Here is a 17,971-nt window from a genome sequence, read left to right as displayed (position 1 = left end):
GGCTAAAACTGCTACACCTGAGGAACGTCCCGCATGGGCCTGCACTACAGGAAAAGGACAAGTCCACGTCCGCCAGTGCCAAGAGGCTCTCCTCTGGGAGACCCGAGCAGGGGCTAAGAAGCCCATGGATTTGACCGAGATATCCTCAGTCACGCAGCAGCAAGGGGAATCTCCCGGGGACTATTGGGAGGGGCTATGCAAGGCTTACCGCATTTACACTCTGTTCCATCCCAAGGCACAAGAAAGCCAACAGATGGTAAACACCTCTTTTGTGGCCCAAGCCACCCCAGATAGCAGAAGGAAGCTCCAAAAACTTGAGGGTTTCAGTGGAATGAACATCACGCAGTTGATCGAGGTTGCTAACAAGGTCTACATGAACAGGGAGGACGCTGCCAAGAGAGAAGCCGAGGAAAAGATGAGGAGAAAGCAGCCTCCTCACTGCTGCTTTAAAGGAAAAGGAGTATGAAAGGATGGAGAAGGTCTCACCACCAAAAGGGGGGAAGCCCAGGACCTCCTTAGCAGGGGATCAATGTGCCCACTGCAAGGGAAAAGGACACTGGAAAAAAAAACAAATGTCCTAGCTGGGGAAAGTCTCAGAAACCCAGCCGATATGTAAGAGAACCCTGCAGAAAAGACCTCATAGGGCTAGCAGGAACAGATTCAGATTGAGGGGGACCAGGCTTACTTCTTGGCCTCCATGAGCCCACGGTCAAAATGAAAGTAGGGGGCCAAACTATGACTGATACAGGGGCTGAACATTCTGTGGTCACCTCCCCCGTGGCCCCCTTTAGCAAGAAGACAGCTACCATCCTCAGGGTCACAGGGAAACAGGCAATAACAACAGCCCTTCTGCCAAGCCCGTCAGTGTGAACTTGGCGGCCACCCAGAATGGCATGAGTTCCTCTACCTACCCGGGTGCCCTCCATCAAAAATAAGGAAGAAATACTAAAACTCCTTGAGGCCATCTGGTTCCCAAAAATGGTTGCAGTTCTACACTGCAAAGGACACCATAAAGGAGATGACCCTACAGCATGAGGAAAATTGCCTGGTGGATGAGGCAACTAAGGTAGCAGCCATTAGGGAGGCAGACAAGGTCCCCTCCCTTACTATGACTCTGACACCCCCAGCAGAGACCCCTCCATCAAAATAAAAAAAATTAAATGGGCTGAAATTGAGGGGGCCACCCAGACCAAGGGAGGATGGTGGAAACCATCTTTGTCCCAGTGACCCGCAGAAGGCATCTAGTTGGTGAATACCATCAACTCACCCATCTAGGAAGAACTCCATTAGAGGCCCTCCTCAAAAAGCAGTACTGCATCAGCCAGCTGCCAGCATGATGTCAAGCAATAAGTGAATGGTGTGTGACTTGTGCCAGGTATAATGCCTGATCCGTGCTGCGACACCTGCCAGGTGTCCAAAGGGTAGGAGCTACCCCCTTTACAGATCTAGAAATAGACTTTACAGATGTCCAGCCAAGTTGAGGACTTAAACCCCTCCTGGTAATAGTCTATACATACTCTGGATGGATTAAAGCTTTCCCTAACAGGACAGAACAGAACCAGGAGGTAGCTGAAGTCCTCCTAAAAGAGGTCGTCCCCTGGTTCGGCCTGCTGTCCACAATCCCCAGTAATAATGGACCTGCATTCATGGTGGACATTATACAAACTTTAACCAACTCCCTCAACATCACACTGCTTACCGGCCTCAAAGTTCTGGGAAAGTAGAGTGAATGAATTGCACCCTCAAGGGAACCTTAGCCAAGTTCTGTCAGGAAACAGACCTCCCATGGCCAGAACTGTTGCCCCTGGGCCTCCTGCGTGTCCGTTGCACACCCACACCAGGAACTCAAGGTTCCTCCCCCTTTGAACTAAGATATGGAAGGCCTCCCTCCATGTCCAGGGAGCCTCCCAGGGAACCTACACCAAGTAGGGGATGAGGGAAAAAGAGAGCAACTTCAAGTGTTAGGGGCAACCCTACATAAGTTACAGTGATATACCATAGAGAGGGCCCCAATCTCTTTAGGATCCCTCCCACCCCCCGTACACCCTTTCTCACCGGGGGACTCCTTCGGGGTCAAAGATTGGAAGAAAGACCCTCTCAAACCATGGTGGACTGGGCCTCATACTGTTATTCTGACCACCCCTACTGCCCTCAAGGTCACTGATATCATTCCATGGGTTCACCACTCCAGAGTCAAGAGGGACAATCTTGAGAAGCCCCAAAACCTGGAAGACTGATCCAAGTCCGATGAACCCACTCAAAGTGACCTTTCGGAGAGTCCTAGATTCTTAGGATCTATAGCCCTGCTCCAGCCACACCCTGGAAGCTGACTGGTCTATGCACAGCAGATGCTTGTGGAATCGCCATTCTGATAAGATAGATTGTCCTTCCTCTTTGCCGTCGGGTTGGCAGAGGTTACCCCAGAAAGCTGGGGAAACAGCGAGAGGTTCCTGTTCACACTCACCTTCTTCTTATGGATAGGGTGTTCTGTTGATATTGACTGCCTCTAATCTGGGCCCCATTTGTAAGAGCAGGGCACCTTCAGTGGAAGAATCTAAGGAGTTTAAAAGGTTAAATGTGGTATAACCTCTTTCAATTTGTTGTGTTGCCTGCCGTTAAGGTTGCTAAGGCCATTGCTAAGGGAAGTGTTTGTACTGATGTCTGTGCCTCACACTTCAAGAAAAAAGATTGTGCTTAGATTTACCTTCAGCCTTAAGGTTCAGGCTGAACGAGCAATGTTGCTACCCATACTCATAGGGGCAGAAATAGCCAAGGGGACAGAGACTGGCATAGGAGGCATAGGCTCTTCTGTGGGACCAACAGGTGGCTGACTCCCTAGTGTTCCTCCACAGCCAAATAAGTTCCCTGGCAGGAAATGCCCTCCAGAACAGACAGGCACTTGACCTCTTCTCTACCAAGGAAAAGGCCACCTGCTGTTCATCAGAGACTTTGTAAACCAGTCAGGAATAGTCATAAGCAAAGTCAGGGAACTGAGGAAAAGAACCGGTCCATAATAAAGATTATGCCCTCTAATACAGACTAGATCTTTTTTTTTTTTTTTAATTTTTTTATTTCTAGGAGAGAGAGAGACAGCGTGAGCAGGGGAGGGTCAGAGAGAGAGGGAGACACAGACTGAAACAGGCTCCTGGCTCTGAGCTGGCAGTCAGCACAGAGCCCGACGCGGGGCTCGAACCCACGAACCTCGAGATCATGACCTAAGCGAAAGTTGGACGCTTAACCGACTAAGCCACCCAGGCGCCCCCAGACTAGATCTTTTTAAAGGGGCATCAGAGCAGGGGGAATGATAGGGAAAATCTGTTGTAAGATGGCTGATCACTTCTCCTTTGAAGAAATAATAGGGAAAATCTGTTGTAAGATGGCCTACAGGACTAATAAGAAAACACCTGTCCCTGATCAAAGACTCCCCCTTCCCAGTGGTTCTTCCCACCCTGCTTGTCGCGTGCATTAAGGAGCAATGTGGAAGGAACAGGCTGTAAATTGTTCCCTCTGCTAATGCTCTGGGCTCAGACCTCTGGAGAATGATTTCCTCTGAGCCCACCAGTGTAAAATAAACCTCCTGCCTTCCAAGAGCTCCAAGTACTGCTTGGTTCTTCCACCGGGTGATCCAGGACAGTTGGATTCTGGTCCTTCTCCAGGAGGCATGGGGAGAGAAGCCTGAGTTAAATATGCTCAGGTGATACAGAAGGAAGTGCTTTTTCTCAAAACACAGTTGAAGATGGTAGAAACATAATTCCTGTTCTCATGTTTATAACCACATAGTTTGACACCTGTTACTTTTGTCATGTTTTTTCACATGTCCCTTGACCACAACAACTTGCTACAAGAGGGAGTTAAATCACCTACAGCTCAGGGGAAGAAATAATCACTTCCAAAAAGTCTCTCTGCTCTAGTGTGTTTGAATTAAACACAGATCTGTAGGTCCATCCCTGGGATCCCTGGGATCCTGTACATCTGAGGGCTCTTTATTCAGTTATCGTGGGCTCTCTTTACTCCTCTGCTTGTGACTTGAAGGAGCTTATAAGAAGTTTTAACTTCTGTGTTTATGGACTTCTTTGTTCTTATTTTATAGGTGAAAATTACCAGTTCAGGCCTGCTCAATATTGCATATATCACAGGAAGACATAATTGTCAGTATCCAGAAACCATTCTTTCTTTTATCAAATGTGTGATTCATAATTTTTGGACACCAAAGGAGTCAAATGAAATAACCGTAATCATCAATCCATATGGAGAGACCATGTGCTTCTCTGTGAAGCCTGTCAGGAACATATTTATCTATACAATTAGTGTGAATCGAAACAGTAAGTCTGTTTGCATTATACTTGATTTTATGGATTTAGTTTTTCTGGAGTGACATTTCAATAAAGTGACTTTTCTTTTACCAACTACATTGACACAATGTCTTTGTTATGTGTGTGTATGTCTTTTTTATTCCAGTTGTGGATTTCAAACTCTTCCTTGTGTTTGCAGCAGGTGTTTTCCTCTTTTTTTACGCAAAGACCTTGAGTCAGTAAGTATCCCTTTTTACTTTATTAATTTTGTAAATTAAAAAGAGTATAGGACAATTTTCACCCTATGCTAAATATTTCCACACTAGTTTGTAGTTCTTGCTTTAGGTTTTACAAACAATAAGTCTGAAGATAGTGCTTGAAAGGCCTTTAAAAACCAGGAACAGTACACATGACATGTATGTATATATTACAGTGTGCTTTTATATGCGTGATTTTGTGTTATGTATTCATATACATTTTTTATTCGATCCTCTGAACAATTATGTGAACTTTGTATCATTGTTCTCGTTTTATCGATGAGAAAACCAACATTCATCATCACATGGCTAGTTCTTGCTAGGGCTGAGATTTATATTCAGGTTTTCTTATGCCAGATGCTTGCTCTCTCTGTTAGATTCAAGCTGCCTCCAAGATTTGTGACTCTGATCCAGAAGGTTGAATTTAACAAATATTTGACTCTTAGATAAACATAGCATCCTGATAGTTTATTACAACTTCTCTCATGAAAAAGGAGTCTTTTTCTAATACTGTTTTACTTCTTAGCTTGCTATTCTTAATATTGTTCATCTTCCATGTGTAGTGTAATTAAGTATGTTTAATGTAATCTGTGGCCTTTACAAAACCGATGTTAGTTACGTAGCCTGACTACGTAGTAGTCTACGTAAGTAGAGCTTGGACTCAGAGGAGCTGGGCTGAAGCCTGAGTCCTGCAATTGGCAGATACTGACTTAGGGAAGGTCTTTAACTTATTGGTGCTTACTTTCCTCCTCTGTAAAATGTAGGCATGGACAAGTGTTTCATAGGGCTGTTGTGAATGCATGCAAAGCTCTCAGACAAGTGCCTGCTACATGACAGGTACTCAGTAATTATTCTTGGATCAGAATCTAAACACAGAAGATAACTCAGACATTTTGTTTTGAGTTAGTGGCAGCTATTTAACATAAATTTCAAGCACAGAAATTTCATTTTTTAAGAGTATAAGATGTAATTAAAACTAACATCTGAGTTTTTCTTCTTAGTATTCCTTATAGCTGCTGTCATCAAGTTAAACAGTTTTAATACTGAAAGTGCTGCTTGGCATTTAAATAGCTTTTATTTGCTTGTTTTGACAGAAGTCCTGTTTTCTTTTACTCTTCTGGGACCGTGCTAGGTGTTCTAATGACATTAGTCTTTGTCCTGCTTCTGGTGAAAAGATTTATTCCTAAGGTAGGCATACTGTGTGTAAGTGAATAAAAGAGGGAAACCATGATCTCATAGACCTGAAAAATGGCTCAAAGTTAATTCACGTTGATTATGACCATTCCTAATTCAAACTGTTTTTCTACATTGTATTACAAAATTGGCTTTTAAAATAGATCTTTTTCTAGAGATTCCATTTTTATTTGTTACTATATATACCCTTCAGTAAGTATGACTTTTGTGATGCTTTGTTTTGAGACCCTTTTATTTTCAGGCAATAGATCTTTCTTAGGAGTGGCAGGGGCTGATTCTATGACGAGTAGAAATTTCTCTTGTCTTGAGAGCTGAGGAATGTCGTGATGCTGAACCATCAAGGCCTTGAGTAACAGCATTGCTACAACTGGGGATTTCTTCATTATTCTTAGTTCCCTGAAACACCTTCAATGAAAGAATGCACTTAGTTGAGGATAAATATTAGTTCATGCTGATAATGTTGCAGATACTGTGATTAAAGCTTGCAGCACCAGCATTATTTTGAGATAAATTTATTCTTTAAAACAGTGCTTTTCCACTTTTAATATGCATGCAAGTTACCTGAGTATCCTGTTGCGATGCAGGTTCTGATTCAGGAGTCTGCCTTTGGGCCCGAGAGTCTGCATTCCAGCAAGCTCCCGGGTGGTGCCGATGCTGCTGGTTCATGGGCCTTAATGTTAACAGGATGCCAGAGGGCACCTTGAATTGCCTTCAATGCAGTTTGATGTAGAAGTTTCTAATATAAAGGGTTTATTTGTTTCCTCCTATTTTTGTGAGAATGAATGAACCAAAACTTATGTCGTTTATTCTTTTCCACACACAGTATAGCACCTTTTGGGCTCTAATGGTTGGTTGTTGGTTTGCTTCAGTTTATGTTGTGTGCCAATTGATGGAGGATCTGAAGTGGCTATGGCATGAAAACAGAATATATATATTAGGTAGGTAATTTTTAAAATATACATATATTATTGATAATGCTGAAAGTATAACTAGAGCCTTCCTTTGGAAACACGTTTCTCTCCAGCATCTAAATTTTCCTTTTGAACTAAGGAGAAGTACTGTTAAAAACATTTTATTTTATTCCCACGGTTGATGATTTCAGTTCATTAGATCTAATTTTGTTTTAAGTTTATTTATTTTGAGAGAGACCGAGAGAGCATAGTGGGGGAAGGGCAGAGAGAGAAAGAGAGCGTCCCAAGTAGGTTTCTCCCTGTTAGCACAGAGCCTAATGGGGGGCTCAAACTCAACGAATGGTGAGATAACAACTGGAGCCAAAATCCAGAGATGGATACCCAACCAAATGAGCCACCCAGGTGCCCCTTTTAGATCTCATTGTGGACTTATCTCCCAATGACATCTCTTTCAGTTTTCTGTACTAATGATAAAAAGAGCAAAAAAGTATTTGTCCCTTTTGACTGCTTTTATGCTTTTGAATTGTGGCTCTCTCTCTTTTTTTTTTTTTAATATTTTATTTATTTTTGAAAGAGAGATAGAGACAGCATGAGCAGGGGAGGATCAGAGAGAGAGGGAGGCACAGAATCTGAAACAGGCTCCAGGCTCTGAGCTGTCAGCACAGAGCCCGATGCGGGGCTCGAACCCACGAACCGTGAGACCATGACCTGAGCCGAAGTCGGACGCTCAACCGACTGAGCCACCCAGGCGCCCCGAATTGTGGCTCTCTTAATGTATTCAGCATGAACGGTGAAAAATCCTGACTATAAATGACTAATGAAAATTTGAATTTTCAGAAACAGAAAGACTATTCAGAAACCACTTGTTCTTATTTCCTGAAAGCAAAAACAACTTTTTTAAATTATTTGTTTTAATTGGGGAATAATGGAGAATGGAAGGGTCAGCTTTCTCCTAACGCCTTAGCACCAAGCTTCTCACATAAGTCCACCCACCCAAAACAGAAGCAATCAATTTTTTGTTTTACTTGAAGATTTTTATGTCTTTAGCTCATTCTTCTTTTTATGCTTAAGTGTTTTTAAAGTAAATTACAAATATCATGGTATATTCTTCTAAATATTTCAGTAAGCACTTCTAAAAAAAAGCATTTTCTTCTATAGTTAAATAACTGTTAAGTCTTAAAAAAAATCAATAATTACATAAATTACTCAGGCCATCTTCAGATTTCTTAAGCGTTCTTGATGGTTGGGCTGTATAAGGTAGGATATATATAGTTCAGAATCATATTTTGCATTTATTATGTCTTGTAAGTCTCTTTAAATCCATAACAATTCCTTTTTCCATCATAGCGCTCTGCTGAAGAGACCAATCTAGTTGTCCTATAGAGTGTCCAACTTTCTGGATTTTTCTGATTACTCCTTTGTGGTATAGTTTAACTTGCTCCTCTTTTCCCTCTCTTTCCTAAACTGGAAAGTAGATCTTGAGGCTTGCCTAGCTACAAGTGAAACATTTTTGATAGACTACATAAGAGGAGACGTGCATTTCACATCAGATCACAGGAGGAGATGCAGAATGTCTCATTATCCTACCATTATTAATGTAGAAAGTGGGCGCTGTATAGACTGATCCCTCCACTATATTTTCCTTTTTTGACTATAAAGTAAAAATGAAAAATAGGGTTTGTAGCCCACTGTGACATATGCTGAGGCTTATTCCTGACCAAAGCAGCTACAGTAACATTTGCCCATCTAGGACTCTGAACTAAAAAAAAAAAAACCAAAAAAAAACCACCACATATCATAATAATTTATTATTAAGCATTCTTAATTACAAAAAGTCCACATAGTATCTCACATTGAAGGAATAACTAGTCCTCTGTGTTTTTCAGCGTGCGTTCTTTGGAAACAGAAAACACAAATGGAGGTTTTCCAATATGTTCTTAGCTTAGTCAAGGCTCTGCCAGGATCTTTCACACAACTTTTCAGGTTCAGATTTTCAAGTTCTTCTGCTTTTACAGGCTATGTCTCAGTAGTTGGATCTCTCAGCTTTGCTGTTTGCTACAAGCATGGTCCCCTTGTTGATGAAAGAAGCGTGACTCTTCTAACGTGGACACTGCGGCTCCTCGCCCTGGTTCTGATCTACTGTGGGGTCACAGTGCCCCAGGGCTCCTATGCAGCTCTGATCCTCATCCTGGCCTCCAGGAGTCTATGCTACCCACTGAAGGCATTCACTTATATGAGGTGGTGTGTATCTTTTTTCTCCTTGTAATTGTGACATTTTGAACTCTGGTTTTACTTATTTGGGGATGTTTCTTGGACGTGTCATATTTCGTCTCACAATTAACTACATTTCATCTGGGGATCTGAGAGAGAAGGAAGATAGAGAACTAAAGCGTCTAATTCCATCTCCATTTCTAGTCTTCATTAATCTTTCAGAGGTCTTCCCCCAATTACTAGGTAATTACAGCTCACCAAGAACTTACTGGGATCAGGGGCACGATTACTTGGGTTCTGGGTTGCCTAAAATTTCTACTTTCATTCTACATTTCCTTTCCTGAGGGCCCAAGATTGCTTTAAAGGTATTTGTTGTGCTTAGGACTTTTTTTTTTTTTTTTTAGGTATTAAGTTAAGGCTTACGCCCTTTAAAAATACAGAAAGAGATGAGGGAGCTTCTGTTGTCAAAGCTGTATTGTGTCTCTCCTTAGTCACTGAGTCTGAACACCTGTTTTTGTGTGTCAGATGCACAGATGGAGACAGTCCCTACCCTTGAGGGGTACATGCTGAGACATCAGCATGCATTTCTGTATCTTTGGAGTGTTAACATATACCTGTTCAGGGACTATAGCACATGGAGAGAGTTCAGGAGAGTTCCTGAAAGAGATGTTACTGGGCTGAATCTCAATGAATTAAAATAGTCAGGTGAATAAATGTGGGAAGGACCTCCGTGACTGGCTGAAAGCCCAGTCTGGCAGCATCATGAGGCAGGTGAACAAGGTGGCCGTCGGTCAGGTCATAGAGGCCTCACAGGCTGTGTTAAGGAATCTAGTCTGATCCTGTGCATAGTGGAGGCAAGAAGGCATTCTGCAATTCAGTCAGCATTCTCTGCCTGCTGCCTAGGCCAGAATTACAGATCCAAATGCTTAGGGCTGGTCCTGAGTGAGTGATGCTGAGCAGGGGGAGGCAGTGGGACCATCCTGAGGACTGTGCGAAATTCTACAATGCAGCCTTATCAGAAAGGGGGCAGTTACCAGTCAGCGTGAGCTGATTATTCCCATGTAGGAATATGGGCCCTGCCTTACCAGATCTGGGTTGTTGTTGGTGGTTTGGTTTTTTTTTTTTTTTGTCTTTTTTTTTTTTTTTTAGAAAAGCTGGGAATATGGATTTGAATGTGAATTCTTACTATTTTTAAATGTTGGCAACTAATCTAAAAATAAAAATACAGTTAACAAAATCAAAGCAGAGACCATGTACATCACTGGGTGGCAGAATGTAGCCCATCTGCCTTCTGGCCCAGAGAGTGGGAATAAGCGGGAGGCCCTGGGACAGTGACCTCGTGGCAAGAGGTGATGAGGGCCCAGAGTAGGGCAGTGAGACAGGGAGTTAATAAAGGTTTCTGCGGTAAACCTGGCTGAGAGGAAGGAGACTGGTAACTGGTAGTTTATGGATCTGGTACTGCATACGTGACCAGTGACAGGGCAGGGCCCTTGTGCTGACAATATTGGCAAGGCTGGAAGGCAGCGAGGCTGGGTCAGTGGGGCTGCTGCTAGCCGCTCTCTGCACTGCCTCGGAGGCCAAAGGTGACTGGGACTACCAGAGCTCCCTCTGCTAGGGGGAGGCTCGCCGTCCACATCCCCCACGCCTGGGTCCTTTGCCAGGCTTGTGTCTTGAGGAACGCAGGTTAGCACTTGGGCCCCTTTTGTTTTAAACATCCAGCTGCCTCAACAAGTGTAAAGTGTTATCTGCGTGATGGTCCTTTTATGAACTTGCTGTACATTCTGTTAACACAAATCTAGTAAAATGTTTTGTAGCTTCCTTAGCTTTTCATTTTGCTAGTGAATAATAATGTGAACAACTATGGGACAAAACAGGAACATAAATAACAGACCAGAGAAATAATACCTTGACATGTAGTATTTTAGTTTTACAAAGAAGTGTTTGAGTATATCCTAATATATGAGAGCTACCCTCTTGATTATCCTTTTGAACACTTACTGTAGGCCACTCACTGTGCTAAGCGCTATGCACAAAATATCTCCTCTGACCTGTATAGTGACCTCATGAGGTCGATGTTATTTTTTTTTTTTTTAAGTTTATTTATTTATGAGAGATAGAGACAGCATGAGTGGACAAGGGGCAGAGAGGAAGGGAGACACAGAATCTGAAGCAGGCTCTGTGCTGAGCTGTCAGCACAGACCCCAATGTGGGGCTCGAACTCATAAACCATGAGATCATGACCTGAGCCGAAGTCAGGTGCTTAACCAACTGAGCTACTCAGGTGCCCCGTGAGGTAGATGTTATTGCTTTCACTTTGTTCCTATGAGCAAAGTGAGGGTCCGAGCTGTTAATAATTGCCTCAGTTGATACAGTGGGTAAAATGCAAAGCCACAACTGTACCTCAGTCTTCTGCTCAGAGACCAGAGGCTTTCTTCTAGGGAGACCAGGCTCGGTGTTCAGCAGAGGAGAAGGAAATAATGTCAGTGGTTCCTCAATCTGACTCCTCAACCACCACACAGTCTTTAAAAGACTTTTCATATCCCAACACTCAAGAAAATGTATGTTTAGCCACCTCCTGGTAATTCTTATACTCTTCCAGATTTGGAAATCTCTGGTTAAATTTTAAACTATCCAAGAACAATTTAAAAAAAACTCATTGATAAATGTAACATAGGTGTTAAAACCTTATCATTATCATCTTTATGAGATTCTCCCCTTTAGGACTTTCCTGATTGGGAAAAAAAAATTCCAATCAGGAGCCCCTTAGCATTTAGCAAAGGAGGAATTATAAATTATTGTACACAAACAACCCTTGTACCATATTTACTCCCTCTGTCTAGGATTAGTCAGAATCACCACCACTAGGTGGAGGTGATATCCCACAAATCTTCCTTTTTTTTTTTCTTTTGGTCTAGCAAGTAAGTGGCCATGAATTCTACCAGATTCTCTGTAAAAGAGCATTTCTAAAGATTTGCTTCTGTTAGTGCCCAAGATAATGAGCAGGCCAAGCATAGGGAAACCAGACTTTTAATGGTCTGATTGTGCAATTAAAAATTACTGAACATACAGTGAACATGTCTATCAGAAATTGAGCCTCAAATTCCTAAGAACGTTATTTAGGATGGTCCAGGAAGAGAGGAAATGTACTAGTAGGTCCAAACCACATGTTCTGTATACCATGGTCCCAATAAGAACTATAAAAAAGTATAGTGTGGTGTCAAGGAAGTTAAGTATTACTGTTACTTTCTAAGAAATTTTTTTTAATTTTTTATTTAAAAAAATTTTTAATGTTTATTTTTGAGAGAGAACAAGTGAGAGAGCGAGCGCACAAACAGGGGAGAGGCAGAGAGAGAGGGAGACACAGAATCCAAAGCAGGCTCTAGGCTCTGAACTGTCAGCATATGAACAGACATGAACAGTACTTGAACAGACACATGAAACGATGCTCAACATCACTCATCATCAGGGAAATACAAATCAAAACCACACTGAGATACCACCTCACACTGGTCAGAGTGGCTAAAAATGAACAAATCAAACTATAGATGCTGGTGAGAATGTAGAGAAACAGGAACCCTCTTGCACTGCTGGTGGGAATGCAAACTGGTGCAGCTGCTCTGGAAAACCGTGTGGAGGTTCCTCAAAAAATTAACAGTAGAACTCCCCTATGACCCAGCAATAGCACTGCTAGGAATTTACCCAAGGGATACAGGAGTGCTGATGCATAGGAGCACATGTACCCCAATGTTCATAGCAGCTCTCTCAACAATAGCCAAAACATGGAAAGAGCTTACATGTCCATCAACTGACGAATGGATCAAGAAGATGTGGTTTATCTACACAATGGAATACTACATAGCAATGAGAAAGAATGAAATCTGGCCATGTGTAGCAACATGGATGAAATTCAAGGGTATTATGCTAAGTGAAATGACAGATACCATATGTTTTCACTCATATGTGGAACATGAGAAACTTAACAGACCATAGGGGAAGGGAAGGGGAAAAAATAGTTAAGGAGAGTGAGGGAGGCTAACCATAAAAGACTTTTAAATACTGAGAACAAACTGAGGGCTGATGGGAGTGGGGCAGAGAGGACAATGGGCGATGGGCATGGAGGAGGACACTTGTGATGAGCACTGGGTGTTATTTGGAAACCAACCTGACAATAAACTATAATAATTAAAAAAAAAAAAACCTGAGGGGCACCTGGGTGGCTCAGTCAGTTAAGTATCTGACTTTGCCTCAGGTCATGATCTTAAGAAATGTATTTTTATAAATCTTAAGGGTTGAATTGAGCAGTCACATATGACCAGGAGTCTAGCAACCAAATGCCACATGTTTTAGGAAAATGAAGAAATGGTGGACCTCCGAGAAGCCTGTGGTGAAGTATCTCACTGAAGATGAATACCGGGAACAGGCCGAAATGGAGACGAGTAGCGCCCTGGAGGAGCTGCGTGGAGTCTGCCGCAGGCCCAACTTCCCCACGTGGCTGGTTGTCTCCAGACTGCAGGCTCCGAACAAGTAAGCCCTGCTCTGCTGCAGGGACCACACTGGGGCTGGGATGAATGTGAAGATACTGTGGCAGTGGTTACGGGCACTTCATATTAGGAACAGACTGCCGCCCAGGTGATCCATGATGTGGAAGCTGTCAGAAGCCCTGCTCTTTCTTCAGTGCTCTGACTGGCACAGAGCTGCTAGTGTCAGGACAAATAGTGATCTGACCTTTGATAAGGAAAGTCGTAAACATAACTTCCATGTGAGAAGTCACTGGTGTGAAAGTAATTTTCAAAGCTTACCAGGAAAGACCTCTTTGTCCCCAAATCATTTTCCTTACTGCTTCCCTTCCTTCATAGCTTTATCTATTTAAAAAATTCTTCTTTAATGTTTGTTTATTTTTAAGAGAGAGAGAGACCAAGAGAGAGACAGAGTATGAGCTGGGGAGGGGCTGGGGGGGGGGGGGGCACAGAATCTGAAGCAGGCTTCAGGCTCCGAGGTGTCAGTCCAGAGCCTGAGCAGGGCTCAAGCACACAAACTGTGAGATCATGACCTGAGCCGAAGTTGGCTGGGCTGCTTAACCTATGAAGCCATCCAGGCGCCACCTTCATAGCTTTATCTAAATAACAATACCCTCAAATTAAACATTGAAGGGGGAAAGTATTGAGGTACTAAAATAATGAATAATGACTCTAATAAGAGAAAAGGAATTAGAAAACAGGAGTGGTTAGGATTGGCAGCACTCAGTACTTGTAAGTCAACCTCCTTCTCTGCTCTTTCCCTGAATATCTCCAGAAGGATCACATAAGCCATTACCTTTTATACCCCCAGTGTATAAATATCATTCTCTATTGATGTAAAGTCAAATTTAATTAAAAAGAAGATAAATAGCAAGAGAACATGTTATCTTCTGAATAAATCTTCTATGATAACATTAACTTGATTTAAAACAAAAAACTACTTATTAGATTTGCAGACTTTGTTCTTGGAGGAAGCCACTTGTCACCTGAAGAAATTAGTCTGCATGAAGAACAATATGGTTTTGGGGGTGCCTTCTTGGAAGAACAGCTTTTTAACTTGAGGACTGCCTGATGACCACCTGTGCATTGACTTCATTCTAGACAAGAAGTGGGTTAAGGGCAAGGATCCTATTAACATTGGGCAGAACTATCCTAGGAAACAGTGGAAAAAACATTTGCTTATGGAGAAGAGTCATACTGGAAAGGAAAACTAAACACTGTTGAAGATAACTTCTCATTTTTGGTGACTTCTGCACTTATTGGAGTCATCAAGATTCTACGAAGAGTCATTACCACTTTCCTTGAATAAAGACTTTCATTAGGAACAAGAGAATCATGTTGATCTTCAAGGAGCAAGTTAACATGAACATTTGCCTTGTCAACACCAGGGTATTAAATCTTCCCTGAACCCTCAGAACCTGTGTCTGAAGACTGCATTGCTCTTCCTACATGTTATCAATATAAGTGCTGGAAGAGACCTGAGTGAGATATGCTGGACCAGTGTTTTCCAGAGTATAATCCACAGGGTGCTAATAAGTGCTAGTCAGCAAAGGGATTCTGAGGTCAACTAAGATAGAAACAAAGTTAAACAAAAGTACTGCTGGACTTCTCAGAGCCTTTAATACTGCCAGTGCACATTGAATCTCCTAGGGAGAAATTGTGTGCAGCCATTTCTGACTTAATTTGGCCACAGAACCCTTTTTCATGAGATTTATATTCCTTGGAGTAGTTTGGAAAATGTTAATGATGGCAGAATTGAGGTTTGGGGAGGTTCAATAACTCATCCCAAACTACAAAGCTGTTTAGATCCCAAACTACAAAGCTGTTTAGAGGCAGCACTGGGACTAGACCTCAGCCCTAATGTTTCCGACAACTCAGGGTTAAGAAGACACCTTCAAAGGTGAGCCTAGGGGCCATCTCCCTACAGCCTTAGATCACATAATATTGATTTTTTAAAATTTTTTAATAATGGACAACTATCTATTTGATAACTATGATAAACATTTCCTAAGATTATATTTTAAAGCTTGATAAGATTTTTATAGACATATACATTTTAGAAGAATTATTTTTTATAATTTTTTGTATATTGAAATTGAAGAAATTTAACATCTTGTGACATTTTGAGTTGACTGGTCCATTTTTAAAAATTTAGTTATATATGTTTGTAACAGTTTCCTACAAGAGAGATTTGTGATCTGTCTTCAGAGAACAAATATTTTTTCTTGATTCTCCAGAGTGAAATGACCCTAAGCTTTGATCCTGGGGAAGGAAGGCCAAAACATAAGAGGTGAGAAAAGATGTGAACATGGCAAAACAATCTCCGGGTTAAGATGTGCTAAATTGATTCACTTTAAGAAGTTTTTGCTGTGATGGGTCCTTAAAGAGGCATACAGAATGAGGAATCTCTTTTTAATAGAAGAGATACGGATATGGAGGAGGGACATATGGAAAATTTAGGAGCTGCTTTCCTGAGCCAAGTTCAGTAGAACGTTTCTAAATTGTCAAAACGAGAACATGGTTACCCATTTGAAACTTTCTAAGTTGATTTTCAAATAATATTTCCTCTTTGAAGCAGTGTGTCAGTATTTTACAAGTTCCTCCTTTTGCAAGATACCTTTCAATATTAAGAGCTTTGCAGTTTTTGTGAAATGCACTAAATTCAATCTGTGCTTTCACATAGATTGATTTCAAATATCAAAGAATCTTCCATTCAAATTTATGATGATTATTATGATGACTGTTTTATAAGTGAAAACAGTTCTGACGTTTTCGTTGTAGTTTTATCTGAATTTTTTATAATTAAATTTATTGCTGGTATGTTATAAATGTATCAGATGTATCCATGCTGTGCTCACCATGTTCACCTCCCAAGAGGCAGTCTGTGACAGAATGTGTGTCTGAATAACACGTGAACAGGCAGCTGCAGTCCCCATGGGCCATCCCAGCCAAGACAGCCACTGGGCCTTACCTATGCCGCTTTGAAGAGGGGCTGGCCGCTGCAGAAGGAAGCCCTAGTGGCTCAAGCTGGGTGTGACCATCACAATAAAAACAGCTAGCGAAAGAAAACAAGAGACTTCCAAGATGCTGTTTTTTGGTGTTTATTTTAGAAGAAATCATGGATTTATCCGTTTCTGTTATGTGAGTACTATGAAAAGTGAAACAATTACAAACATTAGTTGTGATACATTTCGTGTATTTCTGTTGTGTTCATTTGATTTGGGGTTTATTATAGTGCTGATCACAGTTCTAATCCCCGTGAAGCAATTCACAGATGACTCCCATAGAAGAACTTTTTTCTCTTCTTTCCTTTCTCCCTTCCCTTCTCTTCTCTCTCTCTCTCTCTCTTTCTCTCTCTCCCTCTCTCCCCCCTCCTCCCTCCCCTTCCCTATTTATTTAAAGTCCTTTAAGCTGTTTAAATGACCATTCAGTAGAATGGCTCTGCCCTTCACAGGTGCTTAAAGGTTGGCTTTATGCTTCATACCGCCATAGGTGTGCAGTTAAGGAGCAGAACAGACTCTTTGTGTTATTGCTTATGCAAGGTGCCTCATAAAAGCTTACTGTTGTTAGCAAGTTGGGGCTATTTGACACCAAAATGTGTGGGTGAGATTCAGCGTAGGGGGCCATGCTTAAACAATTGTATCATTCAAATGTTATTTTTAAAATGTTTTAAAACACTTTTTACATATCACAAAAAATACTTTGTGAATTGGTTGTACAGTTTGCCAATAATATAAGGGCTGAATCGGAGGGGAATGTCCATCTGATGTTTAGGACAGTATTTGAATTTATGCCCTTTTTAAAACAAATCTAGAAATTTAAGAGATTTCAGATTTTAAGAGGCTTGGAGTAGATGATGGATTATATCAATATATCTAAACATGTTGATAAATTAAGACCCCTGCAGTGTGTTAAGAAAAAGGCTTATTCTGTGTGAGATTATTTCCTAGTTAGAGAAGTACAATTTTTTAAATCATTTTTTTTTTGGTCTGTTATACATAGATAACATAATGGATGTAGAATTTTGAAGAAACCTGCAGTAAGATAGAGAGGTGTTTGTAGGTGACCCCACTGCTGCCTTCTGAGCCCCCTACCAGGTGGTATGACATTAAGGAGTTAACCACATGAGTTAGACAATTCATATAGTCTATTTAGTGACTCACAGCCCAAAATAAAACTGGCGTAAGGGTAAAAACATTTGAAATCATAAGACCAGCAGATTCTCTCCCAGAAGACAGATCTATGAGGGGTCAAATGGTGGGAAGAAGGTTGCTTGAGCACAAAGAGAACAAAGGGAGTTTGTTACATAATTCAAGTGTTTGATGTCACCAGACCAAAAAGTCTAACACAGCCCCTCGGTGGGACCCTGGCTAGCGTGATGAGGTACTTAAACTGTTGGCGAAGGCCACCCTTCCTTTATGCAGATCCTGCCAGCTTTTCCTCTCTGTGTCTGTTGTCATTGGCCAGTATTTCCACCCCCTTCTACTGGGCATGTTCTTCATTCAGATACGCTCTTAAAATCTTCAGTCTTTCTCTGGCCTAAGAATCTACTTACCTTTTTTTTTTTTTTTTTTTTTTTTTTTTTTTTT

The 17,971-nt window shown here is 41.6% G+C and overlaps 1 protein-coding gene across 4 annotated transcripts in view; it reads left to right on the top strand.

The window, feature by feature from the left end:
* NEMP2 (nuclear envelope integral membrane protein 2) overlaps nt 1–16,543 on the top strand; it is a 32,274-nt gene extending 15,731 nt beyond the window's left edge. The window contains exons 3-10 of one of the 4 annotated variants that reach the window (XR_005528835.1): nt 4,091–4,322; nt 4,459–4,531; nt 5,644–5,737; nt 6,567–6,681; nt 8,670–8,895; nt 13,213–13,389; nt 14,331–15,672; nt 16,302–16,543. Coding sequence is in view for 3 of the 4 variants with exons in the window: in XM_039234734.1 (XP_039090665.1) it covers nt 4,091–4,322; nt 4,459–4,531; nt 5,644–5,737; nt 6,567–6,681; nt 8,670–8,895; nt 13,213–13,389; nt 14,331–14,454 (1,041 nt within the window). In the remaining variant the exon portion in view is untranslated. Of the gene's footprint in view, nt 1–4,090; nt 4,323–4,458; nt 4,532–5,643; nt 5,738–6,566; nt 6,682–8,669; nt 8,896–13,212; nt 13,390–14,330 lie in introns of all 4 variants that reach the window. The other 3 variants (XM_039234736.1, XM_039234735.1, XM_039234734.1) reach the window with 3 other exon arrangements.
* The last annotated feature ends 1,428 nt before the right edge of the window (nt 16,544–17,971 follow it).

The sequence above is a fragment of the Hyaena hyaena genome, unplaced genomic scaffold (genome assembly GCF_003009895.1).
Source record: "Hyaena hyaena isolate Hyena2069 unplaced genomic scaffold, ASM300989v1 scaffold_92, whole genome shotgun sequence".
NCBI classification, from domain to species: Eukaryota; Metazoa; Chordata; class Mammalia; order Carnivora; family Hyaenidae; genus Hyaena; species Hyaena hyaena.
Note: the sequence above shows the minus strand (reverse complement) of the source record. Positions and strands in the feature narration are given on the sequence as shown.